Source organism: Eleutherodactylus coqui, chromosome 8, assembly GCF_035609145.1.
Source record: "Eleutherodactylus coqui strain aEleCoq1 chromosome 8, aEleCoq1.hap1, whole genome shotgun sequence".
NCBI classification, from domain to species: Eukaryota; Metazoa; Chordata; class Amphibia; order Anura; family Eleutherodactylidae; genus Eleutherodactylus; species Eleutherodactylus coqui.
The window spans coordinates 208973476-208991696 of NC_089844.1; the positions used below are offsets into that span (position 1 = coordinate 208973476).

An 18221-nucleotide genomic window follows, 5' to 3' on the forward strand; every position below is an offset into this window, starting at 1 on the left:
GTATGGAGGACGGGGTTGTGGGGGAAGCGGGGGTCTCACAGTACCGATGGTCCTTCAGGGTCTGTGAAAGCTTTCTGGACCAACACGCTCTGCCATAGGAATCCCAGCGGACACTGTACAACATCTGCTGCCCCGGGGATCTACAGTAGAACCCTCCCTGCGGGTTCTGTACGATGTCACCGACTGCGGCACTGGATCTGGCGCTGAGAGTCCCGCTGTATCACTGCTCCGCTCGGACATCAGTGACTGACAGGCCATCGCCGGCTGCAGGAGACCCGCGGGTAGAAGGCTTTGTTCAGGCGTCATTTCTTGGCGATCTACATCCCGATTAGAGCGTTGTTAGATGCCACCGCTCTTCAGCAGAATCCCAAGTTCCATCTTCACCGTCAACGATTGATGGGAACTACAGAGCCGATGCAATGACCGTCACGTCCAGCACATGATATCCCTGGGATGATATAGAACGGGCAGCAGCCCGCGGGAGGAGATGCACCTGCAGAGAAGAAGAATCGCTTCTTCTTGTGGACAACCACACCCATCATGTCCGGGGTATTAAAGGGACGATAACGTGTGGCATTCCCGATCGTCTGAGTGTACAGGGGGGGTACTGGGTTTCCTCATCTTACATTGCCCCGCAGTATAGAGAAGTCTGCAGTATATACAGTATACATTCAGCACCCGGGAGCTGGCAGTGAGCGGAGGCGCCGCCTGTGCTACACCTCTGGGCTCTCGGCAGCTCCAGGTCGTCCTCGCATTGTGCAATCAGCTTCTGCACGATGGAGATTGTGGAGTAGATCCCGGGGATGGTGACAAGGGCCGGGAATAGAGGGAAGGCGCTCCCGCAGCGGTTTTATCTCCGCAGATAGGCGGTGATGTGCAGATCGGGAGAACTATGGCGAAGATCTCGTGGCCTCCTCTCCGCTCCTCCCCGGAACCTCCGCCAGCGGCGGCTATAAACGGTTGCATGAGATGTCAGAGAGTGAGGAGTCACGTTGAAAGCGAGCTCTCCTGTCCGGTTCTGACCGGTAACGGACTCTTATCCCGGGCAGGGAAGCACAAGAGGAGAACGGAGCGGAGAGGAGGCCTGGATGGGATAAGGCAGTAGCAGTGCTCAGATTCAGCCAATAGCAGCTCAGGACGGGCCTGCTCACGAGCCAATCAGAGCGCGGCCGCTGTACATATAAGAGGCGCCACCAGCGCCGCTCTCAGAGTTTCTCTTCCAGGAGAGTTTTACTATTTGATTTCCGCAGCACACAATGGCAGAAACCGCGCCAGCCGCCGCTCCTCCTGCCGCCGAGCCGGCTGCCAAATCCAAGAAGCAGCCGAAGAAATCCGCCGCAGGGGGCGCCAAGAAAAGCAAGAAGTCCTCCGGTCCCGGCGTGTCGGAGCTGATCGTCAGAGCCGTGTCCGCCTCTAAAGAGCGCAGCGGGGTGTCTCTAGCCGCCCTGAAGAAGGCTCTGGCTGCCGGAGGGTACGATGTAGAGAAGAATAACAGCCGCCTGAAGCTGGCCGTCAAGTCTCTGGTCACCAAGGGCAGCCTGCTCCAGGTGAAAGGCAGCGGCGCCTCCGGCTCCTTCAAGCTGAACAAGAAGCAGGAGACTAAGGACAAGCCGGCCAAAAAGAAGCCAGCGTCTGCGGCCAAGCCCAAGAAGCCCGCTGGAGCCAAGAAAGCGGCGAAATCTCCTAAGAAGCCCAAGAAGGCTCCGGCCAAAAGCCCGAAAAAAGCAAAGAAACCTGCAGCGGCCGCCGCCAAGAAAGTGGCCAAGAGCCCGAAGAAAGCCTCAAAGCCGAAGGCCGCCCCAAAGCCCAAGAAGGTGACGAAGAGTCCGGCAAAGAAGGCGGCCAAACCCAAAGCTGCCAAGAGTCCGGTTAAGAAGGCTGTTAACCCTTTCCAATCCATTTATTTTTTCTCACCCATTCTCCCCAGCTCCAAATAAATTGGAGCTGGGAGAACAGGTGAGAAAAAATACATTTTCCCTGCACCCTCCTGATCTGACAGAGTTCAGGAGGGTGCAGGGAGGGACCTGCTTACCTGACCGGCGTCTTGTGCATTCTCCTTCTGCCTCCCGGCTCGGCGATCATGTGACCGCTGGGGTCAGGTGACACCTGGCGGTCACATGATCGCCGGGTCGGGAGACAGAAGGAGAATGCACAAGACGCTGGTCAGGTAAGCAGGTCCTTGCACGGTGCAGGCTCCCGGCTCGGCGTTCATGTGACCGCCGGGGGTCAGGTAACACCGGCGGTCACATGATCGCCGGCCGGAATCTATGCATTGCATAGCGCTAATTGAGCGCTATGTAATGTATAAAGAAGTGGGCAGAAAGGGTTAAAAACCCTTTCTGCCTTCTCCTCGGGGGTCCTCGATGACGACCAGTAAAGGAGTGCATCTGCACCCGATGTGCCTGACGATCGGGTGCAGATCCACTCCTGCACTGCAGTGTCGGGCCTGCCCCGACATCGGAGCTGTGGAGGAAAATGATGATGTCGGGGCAGGCCCGACATTGGACTGGAAAGGGTTAAAGCCAAGAAGAGTGCGGCTAAGAAATAAGCTGAAGCCGCCCATGCATTTACCCCACAAAGGCTCTTTTCAGAGCCGCCACCTTCTCACCGCAGAGCTGTATTATCACTGCCTCGAATTCTGTTCTAGATAGCAGCGCCCCATAGCGGCTACAGGGGACTTCATATCAGTTGGGAGTCTAGGGAGCGAGGGGGAGGCTGTAGAGGGGAAGTAATACGAGACATTGTCGCCGCATCATCCCCGTTCCTGTGGGGCACTGTGACCTATACAACGCGTGTATGGATGCCGGGCTGAGTGTGAAGGGGGAGGGGACTCGCCGACCTAATGCATTTCCAATAAAACCAGCACAGCTTCTAATGGGGGAGACTGCCGTGCAGCGTGGAGTGTGTGTCTCTGCGGACATATCAATGCAGGGAAGCAGCTGAGAACATGATTTCACAGACACCCGTACGTATCATGCAATGGCCTGATAGGGTGAGGTGGGGCCAGCCTCTGCCGAACGCTGATTGGTCGCGGGCATCAAGCGTTTTGGCGGGCTAGTGGTTTGTTCGAAAAAGCCAATGAGATGTAGGGGGCGTTGTTTCTAAGAGCCAATAGGGAAGAGCAAGTAGGGTATAAAGGCTCTGCTCTTTCTACGGCTCCCATCATATCACATCTGTGTGCATCTCTACAGTAGAGCTATGGCCAGAACCAAGCAGACCGCTCGTAAATCCACCGGAGGGAAAGCTCCCCGCAAGCAGCTGGCTACGAAGGCCGCCAGGAAGAGCGCTCCTGCCACCGGCGGAGTGAAGAAGCCTCACCGCTACCGTCCAGGTACAGTGGCTCTCCGTGAAATCCGTCGCTACCAGAAGTCCACCGAGCTGCTGATCCGTAAGCTTCCTTTTCAGCGCCTGGTGAGAGAGATCGCCCAGGACTTCAAGACTGACCTGCGCTTCCAGAGCTCAGCGGTCATGGCCCTGCAGGAGGCCAGCGAGGCTTACCTGGTAGGACTGTTCGAGGACACCAATCTGTGTGCCATCCACGCCAAGCGGGTCACCATCATGCCCAAAGACATCCAGCTGGCCCGCAGGATTCGCGGAGAGAGGGCTTAGATCTGCTCTGGGCACCGCATGGAACACAAAGGCTCTTTTCAGAGCCACCAAATCCTCCTCAAACGAGCTGCATCCTGTCCTCCGCTGTCATTCTTCCGATTCCCCACTCGGGTACACAGCCAGCCTGTGCGCGGTGTACCCTGGTGCCGCCTCTCCCCTATAATGTTCTGTCGTCAGCAGGAGGTGGTCTGTTAACCCCTTCAGTGACCTAGTCAGTTCCTCAGTTAATTTATGCCATTCTCTCATCTTTTAAATGTAGAAAGAGATTTGACTCCCCGGCAGACTGTTATGAACGTGGTTGATCAAACGTGTCCGTATGAGGCATCTATCTGTGCCTGTGGGCCGGGAAGGGATTAGTGTTGAGGATGTATTTATGTGGATATTATCTCATTGTACGAAGAAGAAAGACAGCAATACACAAAACTACACTAATTAATACCGCATAATGGGATTGGGAACCGGCCGGGAAACTGTTAAGAATTGTAAGAATACGCGGTCAATTCAAAATTCCAAACGGTTCTGTGTTAAACCAATCAGCAAGGAGAGGGGAGTGGCCAACATGTAATTGCCCCAATAGGAACGCCTAAACTTGCGTCATTTGTTACTGTTTCCAATCTGGTCCGCTCGTCGCGTAGATAAGGGAGGACGCTTGAACTGGTTGGCAATTGTTTTCTGCTTGCAACGTGGAAGATGTCTGGTCGCGGTAAAGGAGGGAAAGGTCTTGGGAAAGGCGGCGCCAAGCGGCACAGGAAGGTGCTCCGTGATAACATCCAGGGCATCACCAAGCCTGCCATCCGCCGTCTAGCTCGCAGGGGAGGCGTCAAGCGTATCTCCGGTCTCATCTATGAAGAGACTCGCGGCGTCCTGAAAGTCTTCCTGGAGAATGTGATCCGCGACGCCGTCACCTACACCGAGCACGCCAAGAGGAAGACCGTCACCGCTATGGACGTGGTGTACGCCCTCAAGCGCCAGGGCCGCACTCTCTACGGCTTCGGAGGTTAATAATTCTGCTCTTTCTCCATAACGCAAAGGCTCTTCTCAGAGCCGCCCACCTCTTCCAAGGAAAGGCTGTAATACAACTTTTTGTGGGGGTCGCCGCTGCTGTCTGATTGCCCATCTGTTCTGATACGTGTAATCCGCCCTATATCGGATGCCTGCCATCACCCCTTATGCGTTGGCATTGTTAGTGGCTCAAACCCATTTAACCCTTTGAATCTCCATTTTCGGGTGCCCACCTTCATACCCATTTTTGTTCTTTGCGTATGCTATTATCAGCCGTGTTCCCCTCATGACGCCTTCCCGCAAGGTCTTTGTATCATTAAAATGAGTGGTCGTAACTAATACTAGAGAGAGGGGGCGGGGACAAAGTGAATAAATGCCTAGATGCGCACATACATACTTCAGTTATTGCGAGTAACAGAGATTTAAGCGTTCTATTAAAAATACCCCCCACCATGATGACCCCTAATCCCTGGGAATCTTCTCTTCTACCAGGAAGCAGGCTGCGGCGCACTGATTGTATGTCCTCCTTGTACTAAAGCATACGGCCTGCCAGCTAATCCGTGTAGTGCTACCATATTGGAGGCGTCCGGCACGGCCGTCCTCTCATATAGAAGTGCTGCGATTGCACGAAGCTCTCCTAGGGACCCGCGGAGCCATTATTTTACATAGAATTGCCGTCATAGCAGCCAGCTCTCCCAGAGTGCTGCACTGATTTCCCATTGCGGGACTCTGGGGGACCTGGGTGATCTAGCCGGAGCACTAAATTAATCTAGGGAAGAGGTTGGTCTCTGAGAAATCCAGCCTGCGCCTCTTTGTGAAGGGATGCCCGCTGTTCTCCATGCCAGACTGCCATCTCCGCTTCCGTTCACCCTGCGGCCGCGGCCACTCTGGTCTCCGCTCCCGTTCCCCATGCGGCTGTTGTAGCCGGTGCACTGCCCCTCTGGTTCCCGGTACTCTTCTGTTCCACATGCGGCCTCTGTCACTCTGGTCAATGCTCCCAGTCCCCGTGCGGCGGCTTTATCCGGGCACTGCCACTCTGGTTCTCGCTCCCCTCCGGTCCCTGCACCCGGGAAGGCTGCCACTTTGGTGACTGCCATCCCCTCTCCGGTTCCGCTGTCACTGTGGTCCCCTCAGGTTTCTACACCGACATAGAAGGGGGTTCTTCATTGTAAGAGCAGTGAGAGTGTGGAACTGTCAGCCCGAGGACGTGGCTGATGGCAACTTCGATAAAAGGGTTCAAAAGGGGCATGGGCGTCTCTACATAAGCAGCTGGAGAAGGTGAGGCTATTCTCCTCTTGGCCCCCCTCCCCTTTCCTAGCACCCCCAGTGCTTCAAGCCTCTTATTTTCAGGCATCCCCGATTGCCTCCGCTACTCACTACAATGTACTACAGCCCCCAGCATATCGTCTGCCTACTACCCCTTTCCCTTTGTGCACCCCACTGCTTTAGGGCGCAGACCCGCATATCCCCTGGAGTCTTCTGCCTTCCGAGCACTCCAGTACAGCTGCTACTTGTGGTCGGCATCTCCCTCCGACGTCGACCGCCTCGTGTAGCCACCACGCCGACCCCACAGCATAATCCAGTCATGGGCGCACTGTGCTCCGGGTACCTCGGTGGCAAAAACGCTGCCGCTTCTCTAATGGCTAATTGTCCGCAGCTGCATCACCGAATCCACGTAGCGCCCACCTCTATGGAGGCGTCCGCATAGCGCGGCTTCGGTCACCGCACGTATCCCTAATCTGCAGCGCAATCAGCATCGCGACCCCCGACAGAGATACAGTTGTGTAGCGCTGCAGGGAAGATCTCCTCAAATCCAGTACATAGACAGAGAACAACTCCGGTACACAGAGACAAAGACGAGTTGTGCAACGCAGGGGACTAAGTAACCGAGCCGATGTATACATACACCTTCGTTGTGTATACACAACCTTTGCTGGAGTAGCAAAACATGTGACCCCTGTGAGCGTCATTAGCCACGCCCAGTGCAGCTCATTGGTTCTTCCTCAAGTCTGGCCTGTATTGCGTGGATTGAAAGCTACCCAATTAGCGGAGAGGAGGGCGGAGCAGCAGGTTATAAAAATCAACAGAACTGCGCTTTCTCGTTATCACAACTTTCAAGGTGTTTTATCCTAATTCTGCTTTCAGGTGCTAGGAGATGTCTGGACGCGGCAAACAAGGAGGCAAAGTCCGTGCTAAGGCCAAGACTCGCTCATCCCGGGCAGGACTGCAGTTCCCTGTCGGCCGTGTACACAGGCTTCTCCGCAAGGGCAACTACGCTGAGAGGGTGGGCGCCGGCGCTCCGGTCTATATGGCAGCAGTGCTAGAGTATCTGACCGCTGAGATCCTGGAATTGGCTGGCAATGCCGCCCGGGACAACAAGAAGACCCGCATCATCCCCCGTCACCTCCAGCTGGCTGTGCGCAACGACGAGGAGCTGAACAAGCTGCTCGGTGGGGTGACCATCGCCCAGGGAGGCGTCCTGCCCAACATCCAGGCCGTGCTACTGCCCAAGAAGACCGAGAGCAGCAAGACGAGCAAGAGCAAGTGATCGCGCCGATCCCTCCATAGAACCAAAGGCTCTTCTAAGAGCCACCCACATGCTCCTTACAACAGAGCTGCGCCGCTTCTATGCTGTGATACTCGGTGGCCGGTACGCCGGCTGCACCGGGAAACTAACTGTACAGGACTTTCCACAAGGAGGCAGAGATTGGGGCGGATGCCAATTTGGCCATCCCTGTCACCGGCAGAAGCGCACAATCGTCCTGCTCTAGGTGACCTCATGTCCAGAGGACGGGCGGCTGTAGGACTCGCTCACCAGTCCTTGCGATAACGGGTTAACAGGATCCTCTGTTTGCTCACGTATATACAAGAATCGGAACGCTCGTGTTGTGTTTCGGATAGAACACCCAGCTTTCTCAGGGTCCTGCGTGGGCCGTATGCTTACAAAGCGTTGCAGCCGCATCATCCAGCCCTCTCAGAGCTCTGCACGGTCGCCCCCTTAGAAGTGCGCTCATCATGTCACCCAGTTATCCACAGCCATGCACTTTTTATGGAGGTGGAGCTATATCACCCAGCTTTCCCAGAGCCCTGCACGGCACAGGCTGGTTTTGGATTATAGTAAACCTACAGGGATTAGACGTCCTCTTGCGTTACGGGTGGAGCAGGTAGAGGATTCCACCGCCCGTCGTAGGGCTGGGATTAGGGGGCTGTAGCTGAGTGTTCTTTACCTCCAGCCCCGAGCGCCTCTATATCAGACGGCCTGGTCACTGATTACACGTGTTACATGGATGGGTGGAGGACAGGAAGAGCGGGAGACGCGATCAACTGAGCGGGAAGTTCAAAATCTCCGGTGATCAGCCAATGAGCGGGAAGAATCTGACTATAGCCCCGCCCATAGGCGGCACTAAAACCACCCGACCTCCAACGGCAGGTCTGTTAACCCTTCACCACACTCATTAATTCAGGCCCAGCTCCTCGCGTATTATAAACATAACCTGCCTGCCCTAAATAGGTTAAAGGGGTTGTCCCGCGCCGAAACGGGTTGTTTTTTCTTTTAAACCCCCCCCCCCGTTCGGCGCGAGACAACCCCGATGCAGGGGTTAAAAAAACCACCCGCACAGCGCTTACCTGAATCCCGGCGGTCCGGCGTCTTCATACTCACCTGCTGAAGATGGCCGCCGGGATCCTCTGTCTCCATGGACCGCAGGGCTTCTGTGCGGTCCATTGCCGATTCCAGCCTCCTGATTGGCTGGAATCGGCACGTGACGGGGCGGAGCTACACGGAGCTACACGGAGCCCCATTCAGAAAAGAAGACCCGGACTGCGCAAGCGCGGCTAATTTGGCCATCGGAGGGCGAAAATTAGTCGGCACCATGGAGACGAGGACGCCAGCAACGGAGCAGGTAAGTATAAAACTTTTTATAACTTCTGTATGGCTCATAATTAATGCACAATGTACATTACAAAGTGCATTATTATGGCCATGCAGAAGTGTATAGACCCACTTGCTGCCGCGGGACAACCCCTTTAAGGGGTGTAAAAGCGTGCCGTGACCGCAGCCTGAAGCGCACCCTGACGGGGAGGCTGCTACACCCCGGCTGTATCATGTCAGAGCGCATAGACTATCACCGCTGCTGACGACCCCACAAGGAGTTGGATTACAGCCTTTCCTTGGAAGTGGTGGGCGGCTCTGAGAAGAGCCTTTGTGTTATGGAGAAAGCAGAATTATTAACCTCCGAAGAGGACACAACAAGACATATAAGACGGGAGCTAACATAACCTGCTACATAGGTGAGATCATTGCCAGGATATATATGGTTGCCCATGGATCGCCGTGTTCCTGACTGCTGCGGGTGTGACGCCCCAATGGTTCACAAGCACTACGCTCAGCACCGGCGCAGGGTGATGTTCACAACTACTCTGGTAGATAGATATGCACCAAAGAGCAGTGTGCACCACAACTGAAATGCATAACCCTGATGAAAAGCCTGTGCGACACCAGGGTACCACACTCAGCACGGCGACAGGGAACGCATGCGCTGTAGGAACGAGCCGCACACCATGCTATGCTGAATGGTAACACCGCTCCAGGGAGGATGAAGCCTGGCCCTAACATAGTAAGGGGGGTGAAGGGACCCTGCCTTAAAGAAGAGTAGTAGCCTCGATAGAGACGGCCCCACGGTCTTCCTCCTGGGCCCTGTCTGTCCCTGAAAGGACCCCTGGAGAGATGAACCGAACAGCAAGCAACACAGAAATGAAAAACAGAAATGCAACTGAAAAGGAACCCACAGCTACTCCTCTGCAAGTAGAAATACACCCAGCACAGAAGAGCTCCAAACTCCAGGGACTCCACTATGGAACAGAATAAGCAGCACTGAGCAAGGGGAGGCGTGAGAATATATAGCCACTATGCACATGGGAACTGGCAGAGTGAATGGGAAACCACAACATCACCCTACTCCCAGGCATGACTAATCCAGCATGCATCAAAGACAGGCAGCACCAGCAGTCTCTGCACATGGTGCATTAACCCCTGTCCTTCATAACAAGGCAACAGGTCTGGACCTGCATCCAGACCACCATGCCCCAACAGCGTCAAGGTACCACAGGACCCTTCACTCCTAACCGTTGAAGAGGATGGACTCCTCAAGCACGCCTCAATCACCCGCATTTATAGAAGGCAGACATCTTGTGACGGTACAGATATTGGTACTTTTGCAGACATATCCCAGCCACTTTCAGACATTAGCCCCTTATATGCTGCAGCTGTGCAATGCATACAACAGAGTACTAGACCCTTAGCACGGCGCATCCACATAAAATACATGGCATGCATGACTACACGGGCACTATTCTCCCTCTCCTCCCCTCAATAAGAAAGGGTCTTATTAAAATGATTGTCCTTCCCCAGTAGCTATACTGGCTACAACAAGCAGACATGTTTCAATAAAGGCCCATTTAGCTAGCTGAAAGACCACGATGAGCCTTATCCATGCTGCATGCTGCATTCTCAGTGGGATACTGCTGATACTATTGTTTTAGCTGGTATCCTGCTTGGGGAACACAGCCGGAATATGAAGAAGACAAGCGCTCCAGCTGTGTTCTGCATACCCCGCTAGGAGCGCTTAGCGGGATATCAGCTGAGCGCTCTGAGAAGACAGCAGCTCTATGGAGAAGATAGCGGTCCCGCTTGTATTCTGCATACAGCGTGAGCCTTCATTTACACGCTTATGCAAAGAGAACGCTCAAAACTGTCCCATGAACTGCCGTGTGCGTGAATTTTGAGTGATAGAGAGGAGGAACTAGGCAGCATTCATTTGAAGTCTTCTTTATTAAATAGCCATGGGAAAGCAAGCAGCCACGTATCGACCCTGTGCTCGGGTCTTTATCAAGCTAACTTAAAGAAGACTGCTAATGAATGCTGCCTAGTTCCTCCTCTCTACATTGCTGATCAACAGTGGACCCAGGGAGTCGGGACCCTAACTGGGCTATTGCATTGTACCTTGCACCAGCGGTGTGGCTGAACCCTTGGAGTGCTGCTGTGTTTCTTTTTTTCTTCCTGTGGATTTTGAGTGATAATCGTTGTGTCTAAATGGGCCTTTAGAATGATCTTCATTAAACACTGGGAGATACTTAAAAGTGATATTTGCCTAATAGATACCATAACCCCCAGGCCCAATATAGTATTCTGTAAGGACACATCAAAAACATAGGGGCAATTTATCTACCCTACCGGCAGGATCCTATAAGTGCCAGCATGGAAGATGCACACGCTGCAACAACATAGCACACCACATGCAGCAAGCGGAGATATGACCGGGCACATTTACGACAATACAATACTGTTTAATCTGTAACCCGTCCGAAGTGGAGACTGACTTCAGATGGCCACCAAGCTCCAGTATTCATCATTCTATACTGCCCGTGTCACACCAGATTGAGGACATCACAATGCACAGTCAACTGCCAGACAGGCGGGTTCATTAGCATAAAATGTGTTTGTATGTCTGTCTGTCTATCTTTGGATATACTATGTAATCAATATAAATGGTAGAATCCACATTGATATAATTAAGGTAATAACTAGAGATGAGCGAGCACACTCGTCCGAGCATTAGGGGACTGGAGACGAACACCACGGGGTACTCGAGTCAATTCCATTTTCTTCCTTGCATGTTTAGTGTCATTGTCTAGCCAATAGACATGCGGGGAAGGCATTACCACTTCCTGCTGTGACGTGCCAGCCCTATCACACCCCCCAGCAGTGAGTGGCTGGCGAGATCAGGGGACCGCCGAGTACCTAAAGCGGCCCCACCCGCGGCTCGCCTCAGACAAACGCTGGCAGAGGTTAGGGAAAGTGCTGCTGCTGATATAGGGTTAGCGTAGGATCCTGTCTTCAAGAACCCCAACTGTCCTTCTTAGAGCCACATCTGACCGTGTGCATTACTGTTGTGGCTGGCTGGGAGCAGTAGTGCACCATTTTTTTCCCCATCTCGGGCTGTGCAGGCCATTACAGCTATAGCGTTCTAAGTGCTCAGAACCTACAACCTCGCCCTCCACCATGCCAAACAAGTCTACTTCACCTCTCTAGTCTCCTCATTATCGCACAACCCTAAACGGCTCTTTGATACTTTTCACTCCCTTCTCAGCCCAAAACCGCAGCCCCCAGTGACGGATCTCAGTGCTGAAGAGTTGGCTGCTTACTTCAAAAAGAAAATAGACGACATCCGTCAGGAAATAACTTCCCAATCCCAGACTAGCCCTGACCCTAGTCCTGTCAGCACTGCATCTAGCTCCTGCTCACTGTCTGTACTCAGACCAGCGACAGAGGAAGAAGTCTCCAAATTGCTCTTCTCTGCTCGCCCCACCACCTGCGCTAGCGACCCTCTCCCCTCACACCTCCTCCGTTCCTTCTCCCCAGTGGTCATCTCCCATCTCACCACTATATTCAACCTCTCTCTGACCTCTGGCATCTTTCCCTCTTCTTTCAAACACGCCATCATATCCCCACTGCTAAAGAAACCGACTCTGGACGCGACTGATGCTGCCAACTACCGACCCATCTCAAACCTCCCCTTCATCTCCAAACTACTAGAACGCCTAGTTTACTTCCGCCTTGTAAGCTACTTATCAGAGAACTCTCTCCTAGACCCCCTACAGTCTGGCTTCCGACCTCAACACTCGACAGAAACTGCCCTTACTAGGGTATCCAATGACCTACTGACAGCCAAATCGAGGGGCGATTACTCCCTACTGATCCTCCTCGACCTTTCTGCAGCGTTTGACACTGTTGACCACAAACTCCTCCTCAGTATGCTACGCTCCATTGGCCTAAAGGACACTGCCCTCTCCTGGTTCTCCTCTTACCTATCTGACCGCTCTTTCAGTGTCTCCTTTGCTGGCTCTACCTCCCCTCCTCTTCCCCTTGCTGTTGGGGTCCCCCAGGGCTCGGTCCTTGGCCCCCTTCTCTTCTCTATCTACACAGCCCCTATTGGACAAACCATCAGGAGTTTTGGCCTCAAATACCACCTGTACGCTGATGACACCCAGCTATACACCTCTGCCCGTGACATCTCTGCACCCTTCCTCCAAAACATCACTAACTGTCTGTCCGCTGTCTCTAACACCATGTCCTCTCTCTACCTAAAACTAAACCTCTCTAAAACTGACTTACTGGTATTTCCACCCTCCACTAACCGACCTCATCCTGACATCTCCATCTCAGTGTGTGGCGCCACCATAACTCCTAGACAACACGCCCGCTGCCTTGGGGTCATATTTGACTCTGATCTCTCTTTTGCCCCCTACATCCAATCTCTGGCCCGAACATGTCAGCTGCACCTCAAGAACATCGCAAGAATCCGCTCTTTTCTCACTGTGGAGACGTTAAAAACGCTTATTGTCGCCCTCATCCACTCCCGGCTCGATTATTGCAACTCGTTGCTGATCGGCCTCCCCTGCACCAGACTCTACCCTCTCCAGTCCATCCTGAATGCGGCAGCCGGGCTCATCTTCCTGTCCAGCCGCTACTCGGATGCCTCTGCCCTGTGCCGGTCACTGCACTGGCTGCCCGTTAAATACAGAATTCAATTCAAACTCGCTACCTTCATCCACAAAGCCCTCCACAGTACAGCGCCACCCTATATCGCCTCCCTCATCTCAATCCATCAACCAGCCCGGGCTCTCCGCTCTGCTAATGAAACCAGACTGAGCGCCCCTTTAATTCGAACTTCTCATTCCCGCCTCCAAGACTTCTCCAGAGCAGCACCGGTCCTCTGGAACGCACTACCAAAGGCTACCCGAGCAATCCAGGACTCGCAGAACTTCAGGCGTGCTCTAAAAACGCACCTCTTCAGGGAGGCATACCGCATTCCCTAAACAAACCTCTCTGTACTCCGCCTGATAACATGCTCCCTGACCTACTGACTGCAATCCCTGCTAGCCATCATAAACCGCTCCTGCAGTCACACCGTTTCTGCCGTCACACGGCTAAATGTCTGACCATTGTCTATGTGTATATCACCCCTCACTCTCCACCTCGCCATACAGTGCACATCTCCAGCCCCTTTACCTTCTGTATCACCCCACTACTTGTAGTATGTAAGCTCGTTGGAGCCCCGCACCCCTATTGTTTCCATCAACTGATTACTATGTAACCGTGGTTCTGTAATGTTTGTATTTTGTCTTTCTGTATTCCCCCCTGTCTATGTAAGCGCTGCGGAATATGTTGGCGCTATACAAATAAAGATTATTATTATTATTATTAAGTCTGCAGTGTATTATACAGAGTATAGGGAAAGAGCTGCTGCTTATATAGGGAAAGTGTTAGAGTAGGATCCTGTCTACAAAAACCCCAAAGCTCCTCCATTGGGCTGCATCTGACCGTGTACATTATACTTGTGGCCTGCTGGGAGTTGTAGTGCATCCATTTTTGTATTACGCATCTAGGCCTGTCCGCAGCCTGTCAGTAGTAGCGTTCTCAGCCTGCAGTGCCGTACAACCAGCTCACCGTGAAACTGCACTCAAATATTTCCTAGATAAAATCTGCTGCGGATTTTAATTCTTCTTTTGCCCGTGGACATGAGGCCTTAGTCCTTTAATCCCCTGGGGTCTTTGACGACTAGTGGGATTGGTTGTACGGAGTGCATCACATCAAAATAATGGCTAGCGTCTGCATACTCAGAAATGAATTATGAGTTGGTAACGCTATGTAACCAAATGACCTTCTGTAAGTATCATATTACTTGGTTACAACTGCGCTGCACAAACCCGTGTGCTGCCAGAGACCAAATCTAGGGCTTTTATCAGAATTCTGACACCAATCTGTCGTGATGCCAGATAGTTTCTAACCCGGCTCGCTCACTACTGCCCCTAGATTTCTAAGTTGCAAACCCCCCCCCCCCCCCCCCCCTATTTATTAGGGTACCGGCATGTAACTTAGAGTCCCTTCCTGAGCTCAGGCACTAGTGCTAATCACCAGCAGCCCGGCTTTTCAGAGAGGTCAGCAACACACAAAATAACAAACAAGGAGAATCTGGCAGCAACTCCAGCCTTAGTGGTAAGGTTTATAAAAAAATAAATAAAACTGGGATTACAGTCTGTGATAATAGATGATGAGAGAGATCTCTGTACTGACCCCTGATATATCTGAACATAGTTATTAGAGCGCCCCCTTGTTACAGTCCTGGGTATAAGAGATGACGATAGAGATCTCTGTACTGACCCCTGATATATCTCTACATAGTTATTAGAGCGCCTCCTTGTTACAGTCTTGGGTATAACAGATGATGGGAGAGATCTCTGTGCTGACCCCTGATATATCTATACATAGTTATTAGAGCGCCTCCTTGTTACAGTCTTGGGTATAATAGATAATGGGAGAGATCTCTGTACTGACCCCTGATATATCTATACAAACTTATTAGAGCGCCCCCTTGTTACAGTCCTGTGTATAATAGATTATGGGAGAGATCTCTGTACTGACCCCTGATATATTATACATAGTTATTAGAGCGCCTCCTTGTTACAGTCCTGGGTATAATAGATGATGGGAGAGATCTCTGTACTGACCCCTGATATATTATACATAGTTATTAGAGCGCCCCCTTGTTACAGTCCTGGGTATAATAGATGATGGAATAAATCTCTGTACTGACCCCTGATATATCTATACATAGTTATTAGAGCGCCCCCTTTTTACAGTCCTGGGTATAATAGATGATGGGAAAGATCTCTGTACTGACCCCTGATATATTATACATAATTATTAGAGCAACCCCTTGTTACAGTCCTGGGTATAAATAGATGATGGGAGAGATCTCTGTACTGTCCTCTGATATATTATACATAGTTATTAGAGCGCCCCCTGGTTACAGTCCTGGGTATAATAGATGATGGGAGAGATCTCTGTACTGACCCCTGATATATCTATACATAGTTATTAGAGCGCCCCCTTGTTACAGCCCTGGGTATAATAGATGATGGGAGAGATCTCTGTACTGACCTCTGATATATCTATACATAGTTATTAGAGCGCCCCCTTGTTACAGTCTAGGGTATAATAGATGATGGGAGAGATCTCTGTACTGACCCCTGAGACAACTATACATAGGTATTACAGCGCCCCCTTGTTACAGTCCTGGGTATAATAGATGATGGAGGAGATCTCTGTACTGACCCCTGATATATCTATACATAGTTATTAGAGCGCCCCCTTGTTACAGTCCTGGGTATAATAGATGATGAGAGAGATCTCTGTACTGACCCCTGATATATTATACATAGTTATTAGAGCGCCCCCTTGTTACAGTCCTGGGTATAATAGATGATGGGAGAGATCTCTGTAACTCTATTTTATTAGAAAAATGAAAAACATAACAAAACAAGCCTTTTGGACTAAGCCAAGAAAACAACAGAAATGTCCAAGACAAGAGAAACAGGTTTGCTTCAAACTGTATCCATCGGACCTCCAGTATGCGCCCACTTCAGACTTCCTTGCAAGCCAGATCTTTTCCGGTTACAGACCTTTTGTTCGGACTCCAGGTGTTCCTTAGGTATTTACTAGAGATGAGCGAGCACCAAAATGCTCGGGTGCTCGTTACTCGAGACAAAATTTTTGCGATGCTTGAGGGTTCGTTTCGAGTAACGAACCCCATTGAAGTCAATGGGCGACTCGAGCATTTTTGTATATCGCCGATGCTCGCTAAGGTTTTCATTTGTGAAAATCTGGGCAATTCAAGAAAGCGATGGGAACGACAGAGAAACGGATAGGGCAGGCGAGGGGCTACATGTTGGGCTGCATCTCAAGTTCACAGGTCCCACTATTAAGCCACAATAGCGGCAAGAGTGCCCCCCCCTCCCAACAAGTTTTACTTCTGAAAAGCCCTCATTAGCATGGCATACCTTAGCTAAGCACCACACTACCTCCAACAAAGCACAATCACTGCCTGCATGACACTCCGCTGCCTCTTCTCCAGGGTTACATGCTGCCCAACCCCCGGCACGACCCAGTGTCCACAGCGCACACCAAAGTGTCCCTGCGCAGCCTTCAGCTGCCCTCATGTCACACGCTGGCATCACAGCCACACCATCCTCATGTCTATTTATAAGTGCGTCTGCCATGAGGAGGAACCGGAGGCACACACTGCAGAGGGTTGGCCCGGCTAGGCAGCGACCCTCTTTAAAAGGGGCGGGGCGATAGCCTACAATGCTGTACAGAAGCAATGATAAATCCAATCATGTGCCACCTCCATCAGGAGCTGCACACGTGGGCATAGCAATGGGGAATCCATGTGCCACACACTATTCATTCTGTCAAGGTGTCTGCATGCCCCAGTCAGACCGCGTTTTTTTATAAATAGTCACACGTAGGTACAACTCTGCGATGGGAATTCTGTGTGCACCCACAGCATGGGTGGCTCCCTGGAACCCACCGGCGGTACATATATCAATCCCAGCACAGCTGAGGTAATGTCAGGTTTAATGCCGGTGGGCTTCGGCCCACACTGCATGCCCCAGTCAGACTGGGGTTCTTTAGAAGTGGACACATGCAGTTACAACTCCGTGTGGACCGACTGCATGTGTGGCTCCCCGGAACCCACCGGCGGTACATAAATATATCCCATTGCAGTGCCCAGCACAGCTGATGTAACGTCAGCTTTAATGCAGGTGGGCTAAAAATTACTAGGATTACACTGTAGGCAAGGGCCCAAAAAAATTGGTGTACCAACAGTACAAATGTACCTCAGAAAAATTGCCCATGCCCAACCAAGAGGGCAGGTGAAACCCATTAATCGCTTTGGTTAATGTGACTTAATTTGTAACTAGGCCTGTAGGCGGCCCAGTTAAAATAAAAATTGGTTCAGGCGAAAGTTTCAATGCTTTAATGAGCATTGAAACGTATAAACATGGTTTACAAAAGTAATATGACTGAGCCTTGTGGGCCTAAGAAAAATTGTGCGTTCGGCGTGATTACGTGAGGTTTCAGGAGGAGGAGCAGGAGGAGGAGGAGGATGAATATAATACACAGATTGATGAAGCTAAAAGGTCCCCGTTTTTTATGGTGATAGAGAACGATGCTTCCATCCGCGGGTGCAGCCTACGTATTGCTTAGGTATCGCTGCTGTCCGCTGGTGGAGAAGAGAAGTCTGGGGAAATCCAGGCTTTGTTCATCTTTATGAGTGTAAGCCTGTCGGCACTGTCGGTTGACAGGCGGGTACGCTTATCAGTGATGATTCCCCCAGCCGCACTAACCACCCTCTCTGACAAGACGCTAGTCGCAGGACAAGCAAGCACCTCCAGGGCATACAGCGCAAGTTCAGGCCACGTGTCCAGCTTCGACACCCAGTAGTTGTAGGGGGCAGAGGCGTCACGGAGGACGGTCGTGCGATCGGCTACATACTCCCTCACCATCCTTTTACAGTGCTCCCGCCAACTCAGCCTTGACTGTGGACCGGTGACACAGTCTTGCTGGGGAGCCAGAAAGCTGTCAAAGGCCTTAGAGAGTGTTCCCTTGCCTGTGCTGTACATGCTGCCTGATCTCTGCGCCTCCCCTGCTACCAGGCCCTCGGAACTGCGCCTTCTGCCACTAGCGCTGTCGGATGGGAATTTTA

The 18221-nt window shown here is 51.9% G+C and overlaps 3 protein-coding genes across 3 annotated transcripts; all 3 read left to right on the forward strand.

The window, feature by feature from the left end:
* The first annotated feature begins 1256 nt into the window (after positions 1-1256).
* On the forward strand, positions 1257-1937 carry LOC136578121 (histone H1B-like). Its single transcript, XM_066578025.1, has one exon. It carries the CDS (start codon positions 1257-1259, stop codon positions 1935-1937), a length of 681 nt encoding a protein of 226 aa, XP_066434122.1.
* Positions 1938-3198: 1261 nt separating this feature from the next.
* LOC136578122 (histone H3) lies at positions 3199-3609 on the forward strand. The gene has a single exon (XM_066578026.1). It carries the CDS (start codon positions 3199-3201, stop codon positions 3607-3609), a length of 411 nt encoding a protein of 136 aa, XP_066434123.1.
* Positions 3610-6766: 3157 nt separating this feature from the next.
* Positions 6767-7207, forward strand: LOC136577843 (histone H2A type 1-like). The gene has a single exon (XM_066577766.1). The coding sequence runs from the start codon at positions 6767-6769 to the stop codon at positions 7157-7159; it is 393 nt and encodes a 130-aa protein (XP_066433863.1). The 3' UTR covers positions 7160-7207.
* The last annotated feature ends 11014 nt before the right edge of the window (positions 7208-18221 follow it).

Coding starts and splice junctions, on each gene's coding strand:
- LOC136578121 (XM_066578025.1), top strand. CDS start 1,257: ATGGCAGAAACCGCGCCAGCCGCCGCTCCTCCTGCCGCCGAGCCGGCT.
- LOC136578122 (XM_066578026.1), top strand. CDS start 3,199: ATGGCCAGAACCAAGCAGACCGCTCGTAAATCCACCGGAGGGAAAGCT.
- LOC136577843 (XM_066577766.1), top strand. CDS start 6,767: ATGTCTGGACGCGGCAAACAAGGAGGCAAAGTCCGTGCTAAGGCCAAG.